This window comes from Drosophila kikkawai, unplaced genomic scaffold (assembly GCF_030179895.1).
Source record: "Drosophila kikkawai strain 14028-0561.14 unplaced genomic scaffold, DkikHiC1v2 scaffold_131, whole genome shotgun sequence".
NCBI classification, from domain to species: domain Eukaryota; kingdom Metazoa; phylum Arthropoda; class Insecta; order Diptera; family Drosophilidae; genus Drosophila; species Drosophila kikkawai.
The window spans coordinates 239,284-248,520 of NW_027222462.1; the positions used below are offsets into that span (position 1 = coordinate 239,284).

General features: G+C 52.4%; 1 protein-coding gene across 1 annotated transcript; it reads right to left on the bottom strand.

The window, feature by feature from the left end:
• Nucleotides 1-6,168: 6,168 nt before the first annotated feature.
• On the bottom strand, nucleotides 6,169-7,350 carry LOC121503117 (uncharacterized). Its single transcript, XM_041777246.1, has one exon. The coding sequence runs from the start codon at nucleotides 7,348-7,350 to the stop codon at nucleotides 6,169-6,171; it is 1,182 nt and encodes a 393-aa protein (XP_041633180.1).
• Nucleotides 7,351-9,237: the final 1,887 nt, after the last annotated feature.

The window sequence follows — 9,237 nt, forward strand, 5'->3', positions numbered from 1 at the left end:
AATTCGGGGGTCGAAAAATGACGTTGGCATGGAGCGCCCTTTGCATGCATTTATTGACATTCGTATTGGAACTAAAACTTGAGCTTAGCCTAAGGCCCGCTGTCGACCGAGAAGCCCAGCTTAACGGCGCGAGAGCGGGAGAACCGGGAATTGGAGCGGCGCAGCCGTCCCTAGAAGCGAGCGACGATCGGGAACACGGGAGCGTGCGATCGGGAATACCGAGGAGCGGAGAGCGGGCGAGCGTTGCTAAGCTGGAAGCGCTTGAGCTTTTGGACGCTCGGTGGGCAGAGGGGAAGCAGGGGCCTCCTGGCGTAAACATTCTCCCCCCCCTTGCAATCACTCGGGTTGCAATAAACCCGTACAGTACGATGGTATGGAGGGGCGTCAGAGCGCTGCGTAGATCGTTGATCCTGGAACGACGAGTAGCGATGAAGGACGGATGAGTGCCAACGAGAGGCGGCTGACTGCCATGGAGAGGCGGGAGCTTGTCGCAAGGAGCTTGCTGAACAAGGTGGAGGCGTCGAATGCCGTGACCAGGACGCATCACTGTGCGCTAGAAGACGTCGAACTGTCCGTAGCGGACGAACGTTGGCAGACTCGGCAATGGTAGGACTAAGAACCTCGAGTACGTCTGCCTTCCAGAGCGATCGCGGTGTGTGGAAGTGAAGCCCTCGTAAGTGACCTGGATGAAAAGGGATGACATGGAGATGAGTAATGGTCAATAATGTGCGAACTAGAAGTATGGGGGTGACCGACGCTGCGAGCGGAGTGGATGCTCTGGACGGTCATGCGGATGCAGGAGAGTGTGGTGGTGCTGATTGCACGTCTTGCATCGGTCACCGCTGCGGCAGGTTCCCTCGGAATGTTCGTGGGCCAAACAGTTAGAACAATAGCGGTGGTCGAGAACCGCACGGAGCCTCTTCTCAGCGCAGAGTTTCAGGAACTGTTGGCATTTCCGGAGCGGGTGGAATCCGCTGCAGACTCGGCAACGGTAGGACTGCGTACCTCGGGTACGTCTGCTCTCCAGCCCAGCAGCACTGCGAGCGGCAAGGAATTTTTCCGGTGAACTTTTTGACGAAACGGAAATTCGTGTCGAGAAGACAGACACGCCGCCTGTAGCGGTTGTAGACACTGGGCCTGTGAGAACCCACCCGAAGATCGTCTCTTGGGCCAGGAGAGAGCCGAAGATGTTATTTTTGGAGCCGCCCAGAAGCACAGACGGAAGTATGTCAGCTCCAATTAGGACGTCGATATCAGAACTCTCGAAGAACGCTGGATCCGCTAAGGGGAGATCAGGAAGCTGCTTTAGGAAATCTCTCGGAACTGGATATGAGGGAAGTTTTCCAGCGAGTTGAGGAAGAACATAAGCTGTCGTTTGTAACTGCAGCCCGGGTCTGGAGGGAGCGCGAATTGAAAATTTGCAGAGCTTTGTGGCTTGAGCGGCAACTGTATCGTTGAGACCGGAAACTTGGGTCTGCGTTGGCTGGGATGGAAGTTTTACGATATTGAGAAGCCTCTCAGTAATAAAGGTCGCTTCAGAACCTGAATCGATCAGGGCTCGCGCTTGGAAGGTGCGGCCAAGATGGCAGATGTCAATAATCGCCGTACCGAGCAGGACAGCCTTTGATCCTGACGCAAAGCAGACTTGCTGCAGCGCTTCTCACAATGGGTGCGGGTCGTGGACTAGATGGAGCGGAGGGTCTTGAAACGGTAGCCGCAGGGTTGTCGCGGTGCAGCAGAGTATGATGCCGGCTGTGGCACGTAAAGCAGGAATGGGCACTAGTACAGTCCCGTTGCTGGTGCCCTCGCGAAAAACAATTCAAGCAGAGTTGCTTTCTTCGGATGAAGTCTGTCCGCTCATTGACATTCATGTCTAGGAAACGCGGACATATACGGATAGGGTGGTTTTCCCTGGAGCAAAGATCGCACCCTCTTGGGGCTGGAGTCTCTCGGGCCTCATACGAGTTGAGCCGGCGCGCAGGGGCGCTTGCAGGGGTCGATCGGGGGGGAAACTGCCCAGAACTGCTAGGCCTGATATCATCGATCGCCTCTAGAGTACGATGACGCGCGGTCAAAAACGAGTTCAGCTCATTCCAGGTCGGAATTTCGGCCTTGTTGTGGACGGATTGCTCCCACATGGACAGTGTGGTTTTGGGAAGTTTTGTGGAAACCATGTATACCAGGAGACAATCCCAGGCTTCGACTTGGATGGAGGACATAGATAAGGCTGTTAGGCAACTCTGGATAGTGCCTTGCAGCTCTTTCAGAGCGGCTCCTGACTCTTGGGGGACTGCTGGAAGGTTGAGTAGGATCTTCAACTGGCTGTTGACGAGCAACCGCCGATTTTCGAACCGTTCGGTGAGGCTCTGCCATGCGGAGATGAAGCCTTCGTTTGTAAGAGGGGCCTTCGACACAATGGCATGTGCATCGCCACTTGTCTTTGACAACAGGTGGAACAGCTTTTCCACCGGTGTGAGACGCGAATTCTGGATATAGATCGCCGTAAAAAGGTCTCGGAACGTTGGCCACCGAATATAGTCCCCAGTGAAGACTTCTGTGTCCACTGGTGGCAGACGACAACCCGTAGTAGGGGGTGGTTGACTACTGGCGGAAGCCTGTGTGGGTTGGAAGGCGGCCCTGTCAATTACGCCCTGCAGCTGAAACACACACTTCGAAAACACAGAATAGCAGTAACTATACTTCGATTCTAGCTCTGATGCAATGGTCGGAGGATCGTCGGCTTCGGCAAGGAGGTCGGAGCAGCTTTCATAGCTTTTCTCCACCTTTTCCCACAGGGCCCTAATTTGGTCCCGATGGATTTGGCACATGCCAGGGGGCAATCTGTCCGTGTCAAGGGCAGCCGGAGTGTGCAGGTTAGCCTCGAATTGGGTAACACGGTCTGTTGCGGCAATGAATTTTTTGAGGGCAATATCTATCGCCTTTTGAGCCATGTTGGACACGGATCGCGTAACCTTTGGCGCTGGACCGGGGCAAAGGTTCACTGAATTGTCGCTTTTTGCCCTTGGGATGGCAATGGCTGCCTTCGACCTTAGAGGAGTTGAGCGCGGAGACGGGCGCGGAGATGCGGATCGGGATCTCTCCAAACGGATTGACGGGAGCACACGGAGCTTCTTGTCGTCACCTGTGGGCATTCTCGGACTCACAGACGGTCAAATTAATGCGCTCGGCACAATCTGGGTCGCTTACAACGTTACTTGTCGCCCAAGAAATACACACGAATTGCGAAGGAAAGACGACTCAACTCTGGTTCGCGTAACGCCAGTGGACACAGCACCAGCGACAAAAAAATGTCAGCGGCAAGCGAAGAGAAAACAGGAGCAAATCCTCAGCGGAGAAGTTCGGCCACGAAACACAAATGATGGATGGGAAGCGATTGCAGCGATTGCTGCTGCTGGCCGAATTAGTGCTGAATGTCGGACCCGGGCTCTGGATATTAGGAGCCAATTGTATATTTATATATGTATATTCCGTGGTTCGGACGTGGAGCTTGTATGTATGAATTGGGAACTTTCTTTATTAATTATATTCCGTAATAAAGAGAAAAAAAATAATTAATTTTTAGTGTCGGAAATAATGGATAAGAAGTATTTGATTATCGAAACGTAATTACCACGGCGCCGAAAAGGCTGAATTAAAAAAATAACCCTTGGCGATGACGTGGAAACCTCACTGTATTATGCCGTCGGCAAAGCAGTGCGCAAGCGAGGCGCTTACGAGAGATAAAGGCACAGAAAACCGAAACAACAACAACACCAGCGCGGCTGATGCGGCGGTCAGCGCGGGAATCCGAAACTAACCGTAAATCGCAGTTTGGTTTTGCCGTCGGCAAAACACCGTATAAGCGAAGAGTTCAGGAGCGAGAACAAGGCGGAACACAAAATACACAACAACAACACGTCTGCTGCGGCGGTTGTGCGGATCTTGGAGAAATAAACACTTGCACTTGAGTTTCTTATTTCGGTTATTTTCGTTTGTTGGTTTTATTGTAATTTAATTCCTGTATGGGCGGGCAGAAAAATATAATGACATATGTATGGAGTTGGATACGCCTGCAAAAATATATGTATGGTTATTTGCACAGTGGAACACCGATATCGGGAACTGTAGCGACGTACAAAACATATATATTTGAGGCAGAAAATATTTACATATGGGCAATCAGATAGGGTTTGTGTGGGGGTATGTGTTGGATGTGTCGCCTTATGGTACAGTGGGAACACGAAGAGTGGACTGTATTTTGGAGTTTGGCAGATAAATCTGTGAAGGCCTCTGAACCTTGCGTGGAGAAAAAAAAAACAAATGGCACACAACAAAAATATATATGTTGACACCGGCGTATATTAATTGAGCCCTTTTGTTTTATTTATTTAATTTGAGTTATTTATTTCACCACACAATTTCACTGTATTTCGGCGGAGACGGACTTGCACGGAAAATGTATGTGCATAAGTTATCACACGTATGTAGGTATGTATGTTGATGTACATATGCCTTGACCGTTGGCGAGTGGAGCGGAGAAGCGAAAGAACAAAAAAACGGCAGGCAATATGGCGATCACACAAAACGGAGACGGATTGAAAAAACTGGGCGATGGAATTAGGGAGAAATGGATTTTTCCTTCAAACTGCCGTTGTGTCGGAAAACTCGGATCGGGAGTTGACACAAAAAATCGTACGTAGGTTGACCGAAATTTAAATTTCGAACAACTATTAACGACCGGCACGTAGAGACGGGAGGACACTTTTTACTTATCTTTTCTGCGGCGGCACCACCAAAGCTGCTGGGAGAAAAGGATTCCAGGACGATATCCTTATCCGGCTCGAAGGACCATGTTTAGGAGTGGGGTGGCTGGTAAATCCTCCGCAAAAGGATCAATAAAAGTTTATCCCACGAAGTAGAAAAACGTAGAAAAAAGAGTCCAGAAATTCGGGGGTCGAAAAATGACGTTGGCATGGAGCGCCCTTTGCATGCATTTATTGACATTCGTATTGGAACTAAAACTTGAGCTTAGCCTAAGGCCCGCTGTCGACCGAGAAGCCCAGCTTAACGGCGCGAGAGCGGGAGAACCGGGAATTGGAGCGGCGCAGCCGTCCCTAGAAGCGAGCGACGATCGGGAACACGGGAGCGTGCGATCGGGAATACCGAGGAGCGGAGAGCGGGCGAGCGTTGCTAAGCTGGAAGCGCTTGAGCTTTTGGACGCTCGGTGGGCAGAGGGGAAGAAGGGGCCTCCTGGCGTAAACACTCGCATAGCTCTTTGTTCCACCATGGTGGGTATGTCTTCTTAGAGTATGTTAGTCTGCATGACTCTTTGTAGGCTTTGTTCAGAATATTTGTGAAGTCCTCGACTTCCTTATCTATTCTCTCCGGAGTGGATCGGGTCTTGATCCTTCTGTCTTTGACCTTTGACTGTACAATCTTTCCGTATTTGTCCCAGTCAGTGTTTCGAGGGTTTCGCTTCGGCGCCGTTTCATATACCGGCATCACGATTTCGAAGAATATGTACCTTGTACGAGTCTTGTGTAGAGACTCTCCAATTTCTTACCTTGTAATCACTATGCTCCATTTGGAGGGTTATGTCTAGGACTTCCTCCCAGCCCTGAAATCCTTCCGTGCTTGGAAAGATGAAGGTGGGCGTGTTTCCTTTGTTACAAATATTGACGTCACGACATATAATACTATCGAAGAGAGACTCACCCCTTTCGTTTGTCTCCTTACTTCCCCACAGTGTGTGCCTTGCGTTGGCATCGCACCCGAGGATGAGCGTCGTCTTAGTCTCCTCGGCCCATTGCATCACCCTATTAACCGCTTCAGGTGGTGCAGGTTCGTCGTGGGCCATGTAACCGGAGGCTATTAGTATGGCTGTCCCATCCGCCGCCTTGAATCTTGCCACTGCTAGATCTAAGTTGCTGAGATTGGGGTAGAGAAGAGCATTAAGGTTGTTTTTAATGATTATACCCGCCCTCGGCCTACCTGTCGAGTTTGTGTACAATGTTGTGTATCCCTTTATGGCCATGCCAGAGATTTGTCCGTCCCTAGTCCATGGCTCTTGTATAAGGCCGATGTCGATGTCCTTCTCCCGGAGAAGGACCCCCAGATTAGCTGAAGCGTGGGAGCTGCGCTTCAGGTTTATCTGCACGACCGTCGGCATTAGATCGGGGTGGTGTTGGGGGTGCTGTCGTCGATCGCCAAATCGTCCAGCAGCTTATTGGCGTCCTCGACTTCATCTTCCAGGATGTCGTCCGGTTCGTCTAGGAAGACCTTCACCTTGGCTTTCCTGATGCCGTACCGGACCTTGTTGTCTGCTGCCTTCAGCTGTTCTAGGCAGCGCTGGTTGATTAAGAACAGATATGGCTGGCTGGACTTCATTTCTCTCTCAGCTCTGAGAATGGCCCAGTCCTCCATGTCGACTCCCTTATTCATTGCTCGCAGAGTCTTGAGCACCCTTTCATGGCTAGACAGCCCCTTGGGCAACCAGATGCGAGCTCTGGGTCTCCTTGGGATGTCCTTGGCGGGGACTAGCTTTATGCTAATCCCTTTCCATGCCTTGCTTAGACTGGCAACGCAATCCGCCAGGAAATCCCGCGAAAACTCGTCGTCGCACCTGATTACCCGGTGCCCCCTAACCATGTCTGAGGAGTCAAAGGAGGGTGACTGGCCCGTTGGCTCGGACAGTAATTTGTCGGTTACCATCTCCGCCAACTGGGTCTCGACCTCCTCCCATTTCTCCATCAGCAGGCGCCCATCGTCGTTGAGCTCATCTATAAGTGCCATTGCGAGGCTGTCTCTGGCCACCTCGCTGAACTTTTTCGCCGGTTTGACGAACGTGGTCGGCCTCGGTGCTCCCTTAGCGTCCTTGGCCCTCTTTGGAGCGCTCTCACTCACCTCTTGTGAGCGGTTACGCTTTGCTTGAGGAGGCAAAGACGTCTCCGGGTGCTCCTTCTCGTAGCGCTCGTATTCCTCGATCACTGCTAGAAATCTGGCTTTGTCTGCAGCGTCGCGCGGGTCGGCTTTGCCCTCCTTTTCATTCCTCGCTATTTCGGCGAGGATGAAATGGGCCTTGCTTGCCTGCGCCTTTCGTTGTTGGTGTGTCCACGGTTTTGTCTTCCCGTGTTCACCGGTCGCTTTGGCTTGGCTTGCCGCCGCTTTAGTGTGCTTCGGTTGTGTCGTTTGAGGTGTGCTTGTCTTTACACCTCCCTCTGTATTGGACGGAGCTAGCGTCTCGTCGTCTGAGCGCAGTAGCTCCTCCTCGTCGAGTTCGCTTTCCGTCGATTTGTGGTGGGGTTTTACCTCCCGCACGAGGTCCGAAGCGGATTGTTTAGTTGTATTCATTTTCATAAACGCCCGCGTTGCTCGACAGGGCGAGCGCGGCGGGCCCGAGGGGTTCTGGGCATTGAAGGAAGGTCGACCGTGGCTTCGCCCCTAAGCCACGGCAAGGCTCGTTCCGACCCAGGGTTGCCCGGCCCTGGGAAGGCTCCGTTCGAACACAGCTGGTTTAACCCCTCAGCTGCGAACCTTATAGTCAGTGGGCACGGGTCGCTTTACACGCCTGACTTGAGGGGAGGTAGTTTTAAGACTTGCCCATGTCTCGGTAGGGATTGGGAGGCAGAGGATTATTAGGTGAGGGATTCACTGGAGATGCCGCTCGCCTTGGCCGTACCGCAGTACGTTTCCAGGAGGTACCACGCGGAGGACCTTCTCCCAAGAGAAGGTGGTGTCTATCGAACCGATATTCACCTACGAGTCGACTTGGTGTACCATTAGAGCCAAGGAATATTCATCAACAGTTGCCCTGTTGACTTTGCCTTGGATTGGTACACCCATACCACCCAAAAAACCCTATATATAAATAGTGTATATAAATAAGATAATTTACCCTAGAATTTAGTATATTCTATAAGTTAGGATTAGGCACATACACGCACACACCACACACACACACACCACACACACACCACACACACACCACACACACACTCACACACACAACTGTACGGACGGTCGGTGTGTGTAAGTCGCGGTGAACGGACGCCCCATCGGGGGCTCCGCAATAGACTCGCGCTGTGGCAGTGCCCCTAGGGGAATAAAAGTGGTTACAGTACGTAGGACGCAGTGTGAGTGTAGCCTCCAGACTTACCTGTCGAGGCACGGCTCCTGCGGCCCGCGGAGGGCACCGAAGTGCCCCAATGTTTTGGAGAGATGGACGATGCATAGGGGTAAGAGGGGATCTTTCTTCCCTGGAACTTTCTCTTCCTTCTCTTCCGCCGCTGCACTCTCTCTTTGATCAAATGTGGATGCCCCCACAATTTTGTGCCGGTCACGTCAGCTGATTGCTCGATCAGCTGGTGAACAGTGTAGAGTAACGGGCGCACTGCAGCGGAGTGGCAGCGCTGCAGCGCCGATGCACTCTACATGCGCACATTAGCGCCCCCTACGGAGTAAAACCAATGACAGGTGTCAGAAGCTGAATGCTACAAGCTTCAGCAAACGATCGCTGCGGAAATCCGTAGCATACATTCCAGGGCTGCTGCTCGAAGTCCTTGGCAAGGAGACGGAATTGGGCCACGTTCCATCGAATTCGAGGTTCACACGAGCGGCCAATTGGTGGAAAAGGTCATGGATCAGACCGACTGCCATCCCCACCGCCCTGGCGGCACACCCAATGGGGCTCTGGCGACCGAGGCGGGGCGGTATAACCCCCAACAAACGAAGTCGGAGGGAAATATTCGACCAGCGAGGGAGGCTCCGTGTCGTCCCGATATGGTGGAAGTGTTCGCCACACCCAACGGCTTATTCCACGCAGCGTCTGCCCATACTGGGCGGCTGCGTGATCTGCGTCTGCGCCATAGTGGCCGGCAGTGGAACTAGCCTGGCAGCAGGTATCAGCTGGACAGAAATCTAAACCCAGGTAGCGTCTGACCCACACTGGGCGGCTACTTGGTCTGCGTCTGAGCCATAATGGCCGGCAGTTTTAACCTACCTGGCAGAAGGTATAAAATGCAGCCTCGCATTGGGCTAAAATGCACAAACAGAAATGTCGAGTAGTAACAGTATTACTCCAGGTGGCAGCCACAAATGTGGAAATCCACCCGCGGTTGATCCCGCGGCAAGGGCACGGATTCTGGAGGCCCTAACCCACATTTCTCCCACAACGGCGACGCCGGCGGCCCACTTGGCCGACGTCAACCCGAAAGCTACAAGTGCAGACGACGAACTAAG